This window comes from Macaca fascicularis, chromosome 6 (assembly GCF_037993035.2).
Source record: "Macaca fascicularis isolate 582-1 chromosome 6, T2T-MFA8v1.1".
NCBI classification, from domain to species: Eukaryota; Metazoa; Chordata; class Mammalia; order Primates; family Cercopithecidae; genus Macaca; species Macaca fascicularis.
The window spans coordinates 39494779-39512879 of NC_088380.1; the positions used below are offsets into that span (position 1 = coordinate 39494779).

General features: G+C 40.6%; 1 protein-coding gene across 10 annotated transcripts in view; it reads right to left on the bottom strand.

Moving 5' to 3' along the window:
- The window catches only part of FYB1 (FYN binding protein 1), a 165859-nt gene that overhangs the window by 99265 nt on the left and 48493 nt on the right, over positions 1-18101 (bottom strand). For 4 of the 10 annotated variants that reach the window (XR_012413620.1, XR_012413621.1, XM_073993345.1 and 1 more), the window contains exon 1: positions 1890-3040. The exons of 1 other annotated variant lie outside the window; for it this stretch is intronic. Coding sequence is in view for 7 of the 9 variants with exons in the window: in XM_073993345.1 (XP_073849446.1) it covers positions 1890-3024 (1135 nt within the window). In the remaining 2 variants the exon portion in view is untranslated. Of the gene's footprint in view, positions 1-1889; positions 3087-18101 lie in introns of those variants that run through there. 5 more of the 10 variants (XM_005556774.5, XM_005556776.5, XM_005556777.5 and 2 more) reach the window with 2 other exon arrangements.

Here is an 18101-nt window from a genome sequence, read left to right on the forward strand (position 1 = left end):
TGAATCAGATTGCTTAATCCAGATGTCAAGTGAGGTCAATCTAGATTAAGAGGGATTGAGCTGTGATTTGTGGAAGAGGTGAATGAAGAAAGAACAGGATACATTTTGGAGCATAATACATCCTGAGGCATCAGATGTTAAGGGGATTACACTGATGACAAGATTTAAAATGTGAACTGTGGCATGGGTTACTGACAGCAGGTAGGCATTCAGGAGCCGGGGAGGGTTGCAAAGGAGAGGAGAAGGAGAACAAGGATAAACTCCGTCTGCTCTGCAGTTCTGCCTGGGTCCTTTGTAGCTTTACTTCACTAAAAATCAGACCTTGTCAGGCCTTCAGAGTCAGAAAGAGGACTTGGTTAGCATTTGTGGAAACTCATTGAAAAGCATGACACCAGGCAACGTGTGTTACCACCGTGCTCTGCCACCACCCGCACTGGAGGTGCAGTGAAACAAAGATGGAAGAAAGTTCCCAGGGATTTCTGCCTAACATCAGAGCTCCTTCCCTGGCATGAAGTCACAGCCATAAAATGGAGGTTATAATACTTAATTTTTTATCTGAGGTGAAGAAATAAGAGAAATAAGGGACCTTTTAGAAAGTCTCACAAAAATAACAGTTCTGAATTATGAACCGGTATTGAAACAAAATGACAGATGAGGAGAAGATGCAATGTGAAACAAGGATAAACCTGTCTGGAAGACAGATGGTCATGGGATCATTCCAAACTTGCTTTCTGTGTGTTTGAATTAGCAGAGGACTTGATCACTAAACTGTTTACGAACAAGGAGAATACTGATCTCAGGAAGATAATATATCGCAAGATGTTTCTACAGTGCAAAAACTAAAAATGACCTTTAGGCTTAGAACCGCTTTAACGAGACCATACTTTTGTAAGGAGAAAGATGTGACTAAGAGTAGTGTGGTCACTTGTAGGCACCTTTTTCCCCCCTCACAATAAACAACAATTGCACATCATTTACCTAAAATATTAATCATCGCAGGCATGTGTGAGCTTCTGTCATGCAGTCACTCAGTACCACATCCCAGAGAATTGCAGTGACATCTCTGGTAGAAATTTAAACTACTTACCTGAAAGGAAAGGAAAGTACTCCTTTGTCTGGCTCATTTTCCTAACTATATATTACTTTATGAATCAGAAAAGTTCAGAAAACTTTATACTGAGAAATAGAAAATAGCTAAAATGTGAATTTCATGAGTCCTGTTCCTTTCTCATTTGAATACTGGGCTCAGAAAACATGATGAATTGTGTGGATATTTGCAGTCACTTAAAGGAGGGCTTGTCAGATCTGCACTATTGACATTATGGCCTGAATAGTTCTTTGTTGTGGGCCTGTGCTGGGCATTGTAGGATCTTCAACAGCATCCCTAGCTTCTACTCACTAGAGGCCAGTAGCACCCTCCAGTTGTGGCAATCAAAAATGCCTCCATACATTGCCAAATGTCCCCTGGGGGACAAAATTGCTCCCTTTGGGAACCACTGACCTAGAGGATAGCTCATTTTCTGTCTAACTCCTCTGCGTTGATGGGGTAACATACCTCAGTCTCATTCAACAGAAATGAAACCCAACAAAGGAAGTAAATGCAATGGTTATCATTAAGCAAAGCCACGTATCAATGAAGTGGATGCATTGCCTCTCCCTTCCCCCAACAAAACCCCAGCTGACCAAGGCATTTTCTCACAGAATGAAGACTTCCTACTTTCCCAGGCCTCCCACATGAAAGAAAAAAACAAGACAAAGAAAATTCATTATACACCACATATGAGTACCAGATACAGAATCATTCCTCCTTACGAAACTTTCCCCAGAAGCTAAAACATTCTCTGCCTTGGAGTAAACCATACTGAATAGCAAAGGAGAAAAGAACTCACTGTTTCCAGAAGAGGTTTTGAGGAATTTCGTCAGGTCAACATGTGGTGGTCTGTTGGGTTTTGGTGGAGGTGGACCCAAGGTAAACAATGGAGGCAATGGCTTCTGCTTTGGGGTGGCTGAATTCTTGTCTCCCTTTTCCTTTTCCTGACTTTGGCTCCATGGCCCCTCGACTCTCAGCTTAGAAGGGGCCTTAGGGAACCTGGAAGGAGGAGCCCCTGAGGCCGAGTCTTCCTGATTCGTTTTGCCCTGGAAGGTGTTCTTAGCAGCGTCTATCTTCCTATCTTCCTTTTTTTCTTCACCATTTTTGGAGAGGCCTGGGCCTCCCCTGCTCGCAACAGGTTTCAAAACCACTCCAGGAAAGGGTGAACTTGAAATCTCCCCTGCATGGTCTTTATTTTCTGGGTCTTCCCTTGCTGGTTTTAAAGGGCCGCTTTTGGACCTGACTCCCAGGGGAGCTGGGGACCCCTTTGATGGAGACACATTCTTCACGGGGCTTTCTTCTTCGTGGGAGTTCTCAGTACTTAGGGGTGGCTTCTGGCCAAAGGCAGGTTTGGGGAAGAGGGGCTTGGATTCAAGATCTTGTGATGCTGACATAAATTTCCCTTTAACACCAGCCAATTTGGGGAATGCTTGCTTCTGTTCATTTTCCAGGGTTGGAGGAGTAGGCCCAGATTTCGGGCCTAGTGGCTTTAAGTCATGGTCTTGGTTTACACTGTGAAGAGATGGCTTGTTTCCAGGAGGCCAGGGAAACGCAGGTTTGGAATCTTCTTTGGGCAAGTTGATGGGCTTGGGGCCTACAGGTTTCGGAAATCCTACTTTTGCCTCGGGGTCTCTGGTGGTCAAGTTGGCTGGTGTTCCGAATCTTTGGCCCGCTCCAGTGGGCTTTAGAAACGGGGGCTTGGGTTCCTTGTCAGGCTTTTCCTCAGAAGAAGGTTTGACTGCCACAGGTGGCTTTGGGGACCCAAACTTAGGTACACTGCTGGGTCCTGCAGGAGGGCTGGCATTTCCTTGGTTGTTGAATAAGTTCTTTCTTGCTTGTATTCCTGAAGATGAGTTTGGCCCTGTGACTCTGAAGGGTCGGCTATTGACTGAGACATCCTCTGTCGGGTTGCCCCCTGTGTTAAATTTCGCCATGAGGGACTTTACATCTGCCTTTGCATCCTACAAACATAGGGAACAAAAACTAGCTGAGAGACAAAAGTCTTACTTGCACAGTTTAAAATACTATACCTTAAAGAGCTTCCTGGTTTGAGGCCTGCAGTGTTGCTGATTGGTTAGCAAGATATTGTAACATTTCTCTTCCTCTCTGGCAAAATAAATTGCGAGAGTTTCTTGAAAGGGGAAGGCTATGGTTGTGCATATACTTTTTCATTTGGTTATCTCAGACTGACTTGCTTATTTTTGCTTAAGAAACAAATCCTTTCTTTATTCCCACTGTTCCTCTAGATATCTTGTTGGATTTACTCTAACTTGGTATTATTTATTTTTAAAGTTTCACTTGAAAAAATATGGAAGTGACTAAAAAAGGATTTCTTCCATATTTTATAATTGAGACTCTTAAGTAGAAACTACCTTTAAAAAATGAAAGTAAGTAAGTTCTTCTGTAAATTATGGCCATGTTTAACATACATCTCTATGGTTTGCAAGAGTTTCTTTTTTTCTTTTTTTTTTTTTTGCTTCTATCCACATTTAAGTTCTGTTTGCTAACAGGGAGATGTGGTGGGAAAACCTTGCTCATTTTTATAAGTAAGTAATAAAATGACTTCTTCTACTAATTTGTAATTATTTAGCACTAATGATTCACCTGTGTCCATACTAGCAAGTGAGTGTACTCACTTTCAGAATTGTTCTGTTTAGAGGTCATGCTCTGGAGGCTCAAGGGGGAAGATAAGGAAGAGGTAATAGGGACGGGCTGTCAATCTTATTTCCAGACCTTTCTTTCCACAGTCATCCCTTTTTCTGAGAGGTTCTTTTACTGGGTCTCCCCTGCTTGTCTAGAATTAAGGTATTACATAGCAAAGATAATAGGTATTCACTTTTCTCTGTGAATGTAATCCCATTTTACCTGGGAAAATTAATGGTGTGTTTGCTCTTTGTCTTGAAAGCAAAGAGTTTAAATTTTTAGTTCTTTTAGAAATATTTGAAGATTGGAGACTTTAAAAAATTCACGGAAGTTAACCAATGTGGCCATAACAATTTCCCTTTTCATGCTTTAAAATTCACCCATAACATGTTTTCCTACTTATCCCTCACCTTTCATTGCCCCGTACCCAGGCACATTTTCTCTTTCAAGGTGCAAAACCAGATCCCTCCGGTTGGGAAGGCTACTCCCACCTCCTGACTCATGTACACTTCAGGTGCTTCTACAAGCCCCTATGTTATTTCCTGTTAGAGTGATGAGAACTACCATTTAGTGGGGGGTAAATGCATGTGCTTAGTTCTATATCGTCCCATCTTATTCTTACAGTAGTTCTAAAAGAATGACGTTATTTAACCCCATTTCACAAGAAAGGAAAATGAGGCTGGAACTGCAGGAGGATGGCATGGCAAAAGCATGAGAACTGGGTTTAAATCCTAGCCAGAATTGTCATGTGCTTTAAACACGGAATTTGTAAAATGCCTCTCTGGTATACAATATGAGTTCAATATATGGAAATTATTATTAGAACTGTTAAGTAGTGTACTCAAGGTTTTGAATATGCTACCTAACAGTTCTAGGAACTGTGAGCACAGGCAAGCAAACTCAGTTGTATCTGGGTCTCCAAAGTCCAGAAACTGCCTCATTTCTTTTTGTATCCAGGCATCACCTAGCCCAGGGCCTGGCTCCGTCAGGATTCTAATATATGCTTGGGGAATGAAGGCAGGCACTCAGATGAACACTGTGCATAGTGATTTTACAAGAAATGGTGCCCTCAGCAAGAGTTTCTCTCCATACCAAACTGTAGGGCATGTGTGTTTGCAGGGTGGAAGGCTAGGGTTTTAAGCAGGAGCAGAAAAGCTAACAAGAGCAGCAATTTCCAGCTTGAATTTTGTACCTTTAATTTATCTCCCTTATCTGAGTTGTTGGAAACTGCTTGTTTTCTACCTTTCCTCCCTTTGCCACTTTCCTACCACCCCTGACTTCCTCAAATCCTCAAATAATTCCCAAAGGCAAGAGGTAGGAAGACAGCAGAACAAGGGAGAATTTGGGTGCTGGGGGAGCGAGTAGGAGAGAATGGGTTCTTCCCTGAACCCTCAGGGAGATCAGAGTTGCAGAGGACCCCAAACGTCAGTACAAAGGGCATAATTATGGCAGTACCAAGAACAGAAATTTGCCCCCTAATGAAGGAAGTCTGTCTCTGTGGAAGATGTCTTTTATTCTAGACATAATTCCATATCATATAATGTATATTCCAGATTTATAACAGGAGGCTGCATAGCTGAGTGACTAAGAGCACGGACTTAGGAACCAGGTGGCCTGGGTTTGATTCTTACTGGCTATTTAACCTTGGACAAAAGACATCAAAATTCTTTGGGCTTAGTTTTCTCACCTCCCTAATGGGAATAATAATGTGCACCTGTAGGACTGTTAGGAAAAGTAAACAATTTCCTATATGTAAAGCACTTTAAAGAGTACCTGGCACACTGGAGGATTTCTGATTTTTATAAATCAAGTGAAATGTTAGACATTCTCTAGTACTTTCTCTTTCTGCATCAACGAGGAAATGGAAAGCAAGAGTTTTAAGTGGTATCCTACTTACGTGGCTACTTTATGCCTTGGATTTCATGGGGGGAAAACCCATTAAATACCCTGACCCATTATCAAACTCAATGTGGTAGATTTAGATTGGAACGTAAGTCTTTCAGCTGCCAACCCAGACCCAGGAGGCAGTGCAATGTCAAAGTTAATAGCACAGGCTCTAGGGTTATGACTTGAGTTCAAACCTTGACTTTGCCACTTTACTAACCACGTGATCTAGCATGGTACTTATCCTCTGTGAGGCTCAGTTTTCTACATCTTTAAAATGAGAATAATAACAGTACCTATAGCTCACAGGGTTTTTCTTTTAAAATAAGGATTAAATGGGTAAAGGCATGTAAAGTTCTTAGATAAGAACTGCCTGTAATATATATGTAATAATTACCTGCTATCTCTGTTTTTCTAATTCGCTAGTCACAAAACATTATTTTCTCTAGGTGACCAAATTCTGAAGTTGCAATCATTAATGTTATGTCCCAATTTTAAATTAAAATAGCTAAAACTAATGTACTCCTGAATAACATAATAGAGTTACAATATTTAAGTTTGGTTTACCTACACTGTGAGACTTGTCACTGGATGTTGAAAGACAGGGAAAGAAAGAGCAACAAATTCCTATGCAGGACATCTTAGAGTCCCTTAGTCACTAATATGTCTGGCAAATCAGTAGCCTGTACTCTGCAACTATCTAATCACTAATATTGGCTTCTTAGCTTTAGAGATTGTTTAATCACGATCACTGTTAATAAGTTTAGTAGATAAAGTGTTCAACACCCAGACTCATCCTTAATCGTAACAATAATAGGTAGATTTTTTCTTTAATCATAATGATAGAAAAAGCAAAAATGATTTTTAAAATGGATATTCTCTCATTCTGATTTCATTGTGGATTGAATATCTATTCAATTCTCTAGTACTTTTATTTTTACTTAAAAAAGGGTAGGGGTAATATATTGTTGTGTGTGATAGAGTGAAAAGTAAGCCTTCTACAACTCCTTAAGTTAGTTCCCCAGTTAGGCTGATGCCCTCATTTACCAGTACAGTATGAGTTCATACCTGTTGTTCTGGAATAATGACTAGCAGTGTTACGTTTTAGTCTCAAGCTGATCTTCCTTAAATAATAAACTACATGATGATCTTCCCTGGTTCTCTCTAGAGGCAATCACTGTCACCAGTTTCCCATGTATGCTGCTAACCGATGCATATGTAAACATAAACACACACATATTCACACACTTACATCCTTCCTTCTCCCACTTTTCACACAGATGGAAACATCTACTCTGCACCTTGTCTTTTTCTAGGACTGATATTCAGTAGATATATATACACCAGTACAGGTGGATGTATGATCAGCAACCATTTCTGATTGTTTGTACCTATGCCAATTCCAGTTGTTAAATAGTTTCAATATTAGCTCTACTTTTTTCCCTTGCCAGTTGGACCATATCGGTGCATGTTATTTGCAGAATCTTTTTAACTTAATGATATCAAGATTGGGCTTCTACTTATTAATCAGAGGAGGTATTTCACAACCTGGAAGACATCACAGTTTATAATGTTTTAGTAAAACAAAAATTTCATTTGCAATTTCTTTTCAAAGCCATTTGAAGCAATTTGTTATTATTTCTACCTGCTATGTATCCATATAATGCTTAGTCCAGATGACTCACCAATATAGCTCACAAACACAGATTTAATAGTAGAAAATCTCTTCATGGAAATTAATTTCCTTTAGCCCCCATATATTTTGCCCTTCCTCACTATCTTCAATGGTATAAACTTTTACATTTGCCACAGACCTTGGGAAAATGTCTGTTAACAAAAATGCTTTTGTTACATCCTCCAGATTTCCAGTTAAAAAGCCCAGTTTTCAGAAAATCTTTTTCAGTTTTAGCAATCTGCATAAAAGTAATGAACCTAGTAAACAGTTAAAGGCTGAGACGGCACGAAGGATAGACATCCCATCTTTTCTGTTCCTAGAAAGAAAATTTCCCTTTTGTAGTCAGTCACTTACATAGTTACATGTGGAAAACTAAAAATATTTTATCTCTATTATTGGGAACAGGATTTTGTTTTGTTTTAGTTTTATTGTTATATTACTCATGGTTTTAAATATTTCTTGGATATTGTGCTAATCTAGTGGTTCTTAACCTGTGCTAGTGGGAATTCCCCCCCCCCCCCCGCTGGGGGAGGTTTTTCAATGTCTAGAAGCATTTTTGACTAAAATGACCAGCCAGGGAAGGGGTTGGATAGAGGCCAGGGATGCTGCACATCTGTCCTATAGGAGAGTCTCCCACAAGAAAGAATTATCAGTTCAAAACGTGGATAGTGCCAAAGTTGAGAAACCCTGAGCTAATTCTATTGCTCTTGAACTACTGAAATTAACTTACCAGGAAGTCAGATTTTAATTTTTTTTTCCATAGACTACACTCTAACACCTACAAATAACTGTATAGAAACTAAATGAGCCACTACTAGCAATGGTTTTTAAAGTTGCCCACCTTGGAAAGTCTCATCTTTAGGATATTCTTTAAAATACAAAAGAAATGAAACTTCCATAAATCATGGGTAACTAATGAATTTAAAATGACTTCAAAGTCAGATTTTACCTCCTTAAGATATGTTTGTGTCACTTTTGCAATTAAAGCAAGAGGAGAATTAATCTCTGCTGTGGCTGCTGTTACTCTTCCCTGTATAAAGCCCATAAAAAAGGAATAAAATGACTTCATTTGATTGTATGTAATGCTTCTAATCATGAGGGAGGCAGTAAATGAATAAAATAGTTTACCCAAATTGGTTTTTCAAAAAATCTTTGATAAATTTTTACCATATGTGGAGTTTCTTTATTCTTATATTGAGATAAAATCGTTTGTTACCCATGACTTACTCGGTTTCAACTGCTGGTTCTTCTTATGGAACAAAATTTGTTCCTACCACTGCCATCCTTACCCGTAATAGGACCCCAGTACAGTGATATCAGAGGGCAACAAGAGGCTGTGAGGGGGCTCATGAGTACAGGAGAAAAGGTTCCAGGAAGCCAGCCCTCGTCCTGCCTAAGGCTTTGGAGGTTGTAGCCAGGGCAGATGAAGATGGTGCTCTGGTTGGAGACCCAGCTTCTGTGGGGCTGATGCCTTTTGTTACTCAAACTTAGGACCTGCTCTGCCAAGGTCTGACCAGGAGGTGTAACAAAAAGATTGAATGTGTAACAAAAAAGTGTAACAAAAAGAGACAGAATGTTCTCCCCTAAGCTGGAGAAACTTACTATCCTTGAGGCAGGAAGCACACTGGCAAAAATTTGTAATAGATTCAAGCAATTCAAATTTTTATACAGCAATAGGATTCTGCATTACTGGTTTGCATTGCCTAGATTAAAGAAAATAATACATATGTCCCCCATGACCAAGCCCTCCATCCCTTCTCATCACACACAACACACACACAATGCACACGCGCGCACACACACAGTCTTTGTACCCAGGAAACCTGGAAAAGGGAATGGTTTTAATCTGAAAATAAACTTTCATAAAACTCTTTACTACTATAAATTACATTAAAAAAACTACCCCAACTTAAGAGTTAATGGTTGCTGGCTGAAAATACAGTACTCCTGACAAGACCCTTCACAGGCATGGTGGATAACAAGTTCCACTACAGATAATAGAACCGCAGGGATCTCTTCTATCCCCATTAACACTGTTTAAATACGTTTTTTCTTTTTTTGAGACGGAGCCTTCCTCTATCATCCAGGCTGAAATGCAGTAGCGCGATCTTGGCTCACTGCAACCTCTGCCTCCTGGGTTCAAGCGATTCTCGGGCCTCAGCCTCCGAGCAGCTGGGACTACAGGCATGCACCACCACGCCCACTAATTTTTGTATTTTTAGTAGAGACGGGGTATCACCATGTTGACCAGGCTGGTTTTGAACTCCTGACCTCAGGTGATCCACCTGCCTCAGCTTCCCAAAGTGCTGGGATTACAGGCACAAGCTACTGTACCCGGCCTATTTAGATTCTTAATGAATTATAATTTACATATGTGCTGTTTCCCCAAGGAGATGTAAAAGCAGGAACCTTGTTTTATTTTTCCTGCTCAACAGCAGTTCCCTCCCTGGCAAACAAACACACACATCCCTGAACCTGGCACATCTCTTTCCATAATATGCATTGAACATACTGGCTGATGGACTGAGTTTACTTAAATTTCACCTTGCTTGGTCATACAGATGGGAGTGGAGGAGATGATTTTCTTAGCTCCTTTGTTGACCTGTAGTTGCGATTTAAGCACTTGCTAATAGAATATCTATTTCATTACAAATGAGCTGTGGTGGATTCCAGTGGGCTGAGCCTCTGAGGCTGGAGAGAGCACCAGGCCCCTCTTCAACAGGATGTGGGAACTTGACTCTCGCCGCAAATTAAGTTCTTGGGGCAGGAGCCCTCTGCTGCAGGCTCTGGGCGAGGGCATGGGTAGGAGGAGCTGGTGGCGGAAGCACCGGTGGTAGCATTGATTGTGACAACCCCTGTATGTTTTTCTGTAGCTTGTGAAGGTGGAGATGGAACTGCCACAACCCCAGCAATCAGCGATGCCCTGTCTTGCATTGTGAGGTGTCGTGTGGAAAGAAACACCTGACTTAAATGGGGACTTTCTGGGTGGTGTGTGTGCCCCGCCAGGTCCCCTCAGACCTTGGCAGAGAACCTCCGCAGATGTCCGTATGCATCATCTCCTGGTCTGGTGTTATTCCGAGTACTGACGATCCGGACCCTTCTCCTGTTTCTACTGTGTTCTCTCTTCCAGAGTGAATTAGAGCAGAAGAAGCAAGATAGCCTAGCAGGTAGTAAAGTTTTGATGGTGATGGTCCACCTCCCAAATGCTGGTGCCTTGTATACTCTATAAGACATATACATCGGTTGGATTTTTGTGTACCCCCTGTTTTTAGAATCAGGAGTTTGAGAATCATCATCGATCTACAAATTTGAACCTTGAACATTCTCTTCCTGGTTATCCTACAAAATAGCTCCTGTACAAATAGTTTTGACTTTGCCATGGCCTCTGAGGGCTTAAACATAAATGGATAAGGAAGTTAAATATGACTTTCTAGTCAGGCATGATAGTGCATGTCTGTGGTCCTAGCTATTCAGGAGGCTGAGTGGGAAGACCGTTTGAGCCCAGGGGCTTGAGTTCAGCCTGAGCAACATGGCGAGACCCTGTCTCTAATACAAATAATACATATGAATATATATGACTTTCTAGGTGTTTCTGAGGTTTGTATTGCTATATGTTTTTGAGTTCTTGATGTGGATAGAATGGCAATAGGATGTAGAGAATACATAGTTGAGATGTAGATAGTATAGAACAACAAATGGTCCTAAAACCACTTATTTTTCTTATTCTATTTTATAATTTTTATAGCAAATTTAACTTACATTTGTTTAGGATAATTCACTCAGCCTGCATGAGCTGAAAATACCAAATTAGAAAATAATTTTTCAGGAATTTATATTTTGACTAACGAACTTAGAGATAATTGAAAAATGTTTTCATAGATATCTTATTAGTGGCTTATTTGATTCTTAGGCTAACAGTTAATGTACACTTCATAATACAATATAAGTTCTTTCATTTTTTTCTGTTCCTCCAACCTCAAAGAGAGACCTAAATTTCAACTACTATTTCTTATGGTTGTTCAATTTTCATATATACCCCAATAAAAACTTTGTTTTGCTAAGGACATTTGAAGTCTGAAATAAAAATCCTTGTTGTCTGGGAAAGATACTTTTGACAAGGGAAAAATAGAAATGTTATGCTTCCTTTTTTTCCTCAGCTGTCGTGTCACTCCTAACAAATGCAAAAACACAGACACACACAGACACACGCTCCTGGGCGCTCAATTTCTTTTCTACACTCAACATGATGTTAGAAACTGAAAGTTTATTGTCTACATGGAGTGAAGTGGGGGTGGAGGAATGAGGCTGTCTGTGGGGTTTTCTAGAGACTTCCTTCCCAGAATGTGAAAAGATCTGTGTGAAAACTGCTAAGAAGAGGCAGAACTCAACGAGTTAACCAAGACAGGTGGCAGCAGCTGGGCACAGTGGGTGGCTCAAGCCTGTAATCCCAGCATTCGGGGAGGCTCAGGCAGGAGGATTGCTTGAGGCCAGGAGTTTGAGGCTAGCCTGGGCAACAAAACAAGAGCTCATTTCTCAAAAAGAATATGCAATATTAGCCAGGCACAGTGGTGAGTACCTGTAGTCCTAGCTACTCTGGAGGCTGGGATGGGAGGACTGCTTGAGCCCAGGAGGTCAGTGCTGCAGTGAGCCATGAATGCACCACTGTACTCTAGCCTGGGTGACAGAGCATGACTTTGTCTCAAAAAAAAAAAAAAAAAAAAAAGGTAGGTGGCAGCTTTCAGTCAATGAGAGATCCAGAGTTTGATCTGAGGAAAGTAAAAGCTATACATTAGAAATGGAAAGGCACGGAAGATTCCAAAAAGAGAAAGAGATAATATTTTGAAACCTCACTCTATGGACTATGACAATGCGGGGTATCCTTCCTCCCCCCAACCCTCCCCCTTGTTCCCATTCCATTTTGTCTCCTTTTGAGCTTTGAAGAAAATGCATTCAGTGTTTAGTAATCGGGATTAAATAATATAAGCACTTCACACCTCTTAGCTCACTGTTTCTGATAACTGCGCAGTAACAAGACTCTGCCATGAGATGAGCATCTTTTCTCACCTTTGTTATCATGGTGCTCTTCACTTTGGGTTGCACTTTTTCTCATTAAAATTGTGATGTTTTCAATTTCAAGCTTTCCATGGTGTTCATCCTGCTCTTAGGACCCAGCCACTCTCCTTTTCCAGGCACGCTTCTCTTTCCAAAGCATTTCATGGCTTCAGCTGCTCTGGGCTCTCACTTGTCCATTCATTCATGGATTCATTCATTTTCTTCTGTGTGTTCTAGAGACTCCTTGCTTATGTGCTAAATCTATTGTGTGGCACCTTGCCACAATCTAGATTAACATCTATGCTTTACTAAAAACACTTTTCTTGGTGAACAAATCGCCTTTACACCCCCCCTGCCAAAAAAAAACCCCACCTCTATATATACTCATATAATTATAAAAAAATTCTTGAGTTTAGTAGTTTATACCCATTCCTAATTTCATTATTAAACTAATAATCACATTTTAAAAGAAAATTTCACATATAATACCTCATTTGATCCTCCCAAAGCCCAGTTAGTTCTTAGTGTTATTAATATACAACCCAACCATAAACTGAATCACTTAAGCTTTAGCAGGTGGTAGGATGAGAACCAAACCCAGGTTCTGATTCCAAATTCTGTGCTCACCCTATATGCCATAGGAAGCATGACCTTCATTGTCTTTCTCATGTAGTTACTAGTTTAAGTTCTCAGCTCACACACAAAACTTTTTGGCAGTTTCTGATTCTAATCCAAAATGTTTTCCACCTAACTCTAGCCATTGACCTCCTGCCCAAGAATCCCTCGTCATTGCAAGGGATGTGATAACATTTGTCCTACTTACGGTTGTGATCCTGGCAGATCTGAGATGAGCAAGGAAACAGAGCAAGACACGGAGTTTACAGGGCTCAAGGCCAAAACATCTTGATTGACTTTACAACATCGTGGCCAATGTGAAAAGGGGAAACAACTAAGAGACGACAAACAATTCCGTTTGTTTTAAAAACGTTTAGTTTGTGCATATGTGTGTTGGTGTAGGGGTGAGGTATTTAGATAGATGACTATATTAGGGCTTTTTCAGCCCAACCCTGGCTCCAAACAGCTGCCCCTTAGAGTTGGTTACGTGAACCATCTAACTGGCTTAGGGGCTCAGGACACCATTCTGGTTCATTCATTGTCTGCCTGAGATGGTGCTTATTGTTCATTTGGCTGCAGCCTCAAACTTATTACTAGGGGTGGTTGAAGAAGGGTGTAAACAGATACTACAGGAGAAAGAAGTTATAATTTGGGAAGTCCCATGGCAAAAATCAGATTGATAACAATGCATTTATATATAATAACTTCTGTCTGAATGAAAAAGTGAAAAAAGTGTTAACATCTTTGGTTAGTTCAAAGAACAACAAAAAAAAATGAAACACACCAAAACCCTTTCCTGTGTTATGCTTTTCTAAATACTAAATGGTTTTCAAAACAAAGTACCACAGAGAGAGTCATCTATAATTTCTAGATAAATTTTTCTTTTAGTTAAAAATTTAAACCAAAATAAGATACTACTTCATATCCATTTGAATGGCTATAATTTAAAAAAAAAAGCAGAAAATAATAAGTGTTGGACAGGATTTGGGGAAATTGAACACTTGTGCACTGCTGGTGGGAACGTAAAATGGTACAGCTGCTGTAGAAAACAGTATGGTGGTTCTTTAAAAAATTAAGCATAGAATTACCATATGATCCAACAATTCCACTTCTGGTGTACACCCAAAAGAGCTGAAAGCAGGGACTTGAGCAGATATGGGTAGATCCCATGTTTATAGTAGCATAATTTACAATGCCAAAAGGTGGAAACAAACCAAGTGTCTGTTGACAGATAGAGGGATAAACAAAATGAGGTTTATAATACAATGGAATGTTATTCAGTTTGAAAGAGGAAGGAAATTCTGACATATGCTGTAACATGGAGAAACCTTGAAGACATTACGCTAAGTGAAATAAGCCAGTCATAAAACAACAAGTATCGGCTGGGTGCCATAGCTCATGCCTGTAATCCCAGCACTTTGGGAGGCCAAGGCGGGTGGATCACTTGAGGCCAGGAGTTTGAGACCAGCCTGGCCAACATGTTGAAACCCTGTCTCTACTAAAAACACAAAAATTAGCCAGGCATGGTGGTGCAAACCTGTAATCCCAGGTTACTTGGGAAGCTGAGGCAGGATAATCACCTGAACCCAGGGGAGGTGGAGGTTGCAGTAAGCCAAGATCGCACCACTGCACTCCAGCCTGGGCAACAGAGCAAGACTCTGTGTCAAAAAAAAAAAAAAAAAATTATTGTGTGATTTCACTTATGTGAGGTACCTAGAGTAGTCAAATTCATAAAGGCAGAAAGTAGAATGGTGGTTGCTAGGGGCTGGAGGGAGGAGGGAACAGTTAATTAATATTTAATGGATATAGAGTTACAGTTGGGAAAGATGAAAAAGTTCCTGAAATCGATAGTAGCAATGTTTGCACACAATGTGAATGTATGTAATGCCACATTTTACCCTTAAAAATGGTTAAAATGGCACATTTTATATTATATATATTTTACCATAATTAAAAATTCAATAAGAATGTTAAAAAAATGTTTGAAGAATTATAAATTTAAATTAAATATAACAGTGGATCAGTATCAAATATCTAATATGAATAAAACAATAAAAAATCCACTTGAGAAATATAAGCACAACTCTGACTAGTTTTTGTTTTTGTTTTTGTTTTTTTGTTTGTTTGTTTTTGACTGATAGGGTAAATAAAAGTATTTTGAGTGGTTTTCTTTGCGATGACATGGGGAAATAATGAGAAGGGCATTGTGTGGTAGGATCACCCTGGGGGAAGTTTTTTTAAAGCAGCACTTGCTGTGTGGCCCAACCTACCCTGCTGTGCTCCTCTCAGGGATCTTTAGGGGGACTCACCAACCCAGTCAGTCAGGGGTGCGGGGGGGAGGGTGTGGCATCCTGTGGTGTATTCAGAAGCAAACATTATTAAAGACGAGTGGGATCCTGGATCTGTCTTACTCTTATCCTCACATCTTTCTTGATCAATTACTACCAAAAGAGTGGCAGAAATTCAGTGGCAAGGATGGGGGCACCTTTTGGAGTGGGTACCCTGATTTAGCACAAGTGAATGGGATTGGAGTGCAGATGCTGGTTGCTTGTCTATAAATTATGCCCATCTATATGCCAAAAAGATACGCCCACGTATCAGAACCTATGAATATGACCTTATTTGGAAAAAAGGACTTTGCAGGTATAATTAAGGATCATTCAACGGAATCATTCTGGGTTATGTAGGTAGCCCTACATCCAATGACAAGTGTCCTTATAAGATACGGAAGAAGAGAAGACAGCAGAAGAGGAGAAGGCCATTTTATAAGAGAGGTGGAGGTTTTAGTGATACAGCCACAAGCCACAGAATCCCTGGAACCACCCGAAGCTGGAAGAGGCCAGAAACGAATCCTCCTCTAGAGCCTTCAGAGGGAGCATGGTTCTGCCCACAGCTTGAGTTTGGACTTCTGGCCTCCAAAACTGAGGGAGGATAGATTTCTGTTGTTGTAAGTTGCCTAGTTTGTGGTACTTTATTAGAGCAACCACAGGAAAATAATACATACCCTTACAAAACTCCCAAATTACCTTTTTTCATGTGTGTATATAATATGATTTTTAATATTGCGTATATTTATATTAGCATATATTAGAAATCTCTAATATAAAAATAGTGTTATGCATATTGTTAAAATTCTACCCGCATCTCCCTCCTTTGTTCACTCTTCTGTTTATTTGTTTGTTTTTAAATTTTATTTTAAGTTCTTTCTGGGATACATGTGCAGGATGTGCAGGTTTGTTATACAGATAAATGCGTGCCATAGTGGCTTGCTGCATCCCTCAACCCATCACCTAGGTATTAGACCCCACATGCACTAGCGATTCATGGTGATGCTCTCCCTCCCCCTGCCCCGCAACATGCCCCAGTGTGTGTTGTTCCCCTCCCTGTGTTTGTGTTGGATTTCTACAAATGTCCAATAGTCTATGTGGGTGAAGTTTAGGAGGAAGGGAGAAAAGATTGTTTCATGATCATTTTTTGCTGCACCACCATTTGTTGCCATATTAGAGGTGACATCCCAGCTGGGATTATCCCTAACTTGGAAAGACTGAGTTGGGGATTAGTCACAGACAGCAGGTGAGTTTGGTAGCATTTCACCTGCACTTAGAAGCAAAGTCATCCACTGCTCTGACCAACTCTCATGGCACAGGCCTCAGCAACATGATTAACAAGGTTATGTATTGAATTTATATAGCTAAATAGTTTTCCTGGTTTCTTATCTGTTTAGAGAGGCTGATTAGCAGAGGTAGAAAAACAAGACAACCACTGAGCTTTCCAAATTCATCAGAGAAACCCCAGACCAGCTTCTGATGGGGGAATATTCCTTGACTTCCAGAGCTTCCCACTGGATTTTCATCCTGCCCAAAGACATTCTTGGTTTATTCCTAGTGACCAATAGAGAGCGTTCCAGCAATCACTTCTTATCAGTCAGCAACTATATAATAAATACCTGGGACATGCTTGGCCCTGGGCTTTGGTAAAAAGAAAGGAGACAAATGGGCCTTAAAGGTAGAACAATTTCAATTAGAAGCCTGTGTAAGGTTTAGAAGCACAGTGTTTGAGAAAGAAAAATATCCTTAAACATCAGCGAACCAAGTCCTTCATTTTACAAAAAAGAAGTTGGGTAAGACATCTGTCCAAGGTCACACAGCTGGGCTAAAATCTGGGTCTCTCCCTTGCTCATCCTCTGAGCTTTCCATTGCTCTATGCTGTCTGACCTGTGGGGTACCAGCGTCTACAGCAACTTGCTATTAAAAAACAGTCACAAGAAGAGAGGGCAACCCGGATTGCCTTCTTGGCCAGGTGCTGTGCTAAGAGCTTTTCAGGGATTACCTCATAACAGGTCTATGGAGACGTTACTGTTATCCCCATTTGACAAATAAAGAAACTGAGTCATGGAACGATTTGGGAACTCGCCCAAGGCCCGCCGCTGGTGCGTGGCACAGACCACCTTCAAGCTCAGGATCTTGATTCTGGAGTCACAGTCTTAACCGCAACCTCTGGAACCTCAGCCCAAACCTACCAGCGGGCCATGGTTCACTCTCTTTGCTTTCTTGTTTTTAGAAATGTTCCTTTAGAGGCAGCCTCTAGTAACACCTCAGACAAGTGAAATATCATTTCTACTTCACTGACCTCTCTGTCTTGTGAACATATTGTATACATGGTGGAAAATGTGGTTTTAAAAGCACGTTGAGGCTGGTAAAAGCTTCAAAGCCACCGCCTGCACTTACTCTTTGAACCACTAGATGTCAGTGTGATTGCTCTATGAAGCGGCCGTAACTTGCAAGGTGTCGCATTGCCCGGGAAATCAGCTGCAGCGAGCTTCCAAGCCTCTGGACTACAGCAGAAGCTGGGGGGAATTTGAAGCCCAATGGTAGTAAACAAATAATGGACATGACAATCAGGCAGTGTGGATTTCAACCTTTACAATAATTTCTCAAGGGAAACGGAATCCATTTTAGCCTTTCCTTTTTGAAACAGATGGTCAACTTTTCCATGGGGTGTCTTAAGTGCACCATAACTCCTCTGATATTCAGGATCACCTTTAATGGCACATCATAAAATATGTGGTTTTATTGTAAAGAGCAATCTTATCCTCCTCCCCCTCACCTATCACTTATGATTAATTTCTTAAGGCATTGGACT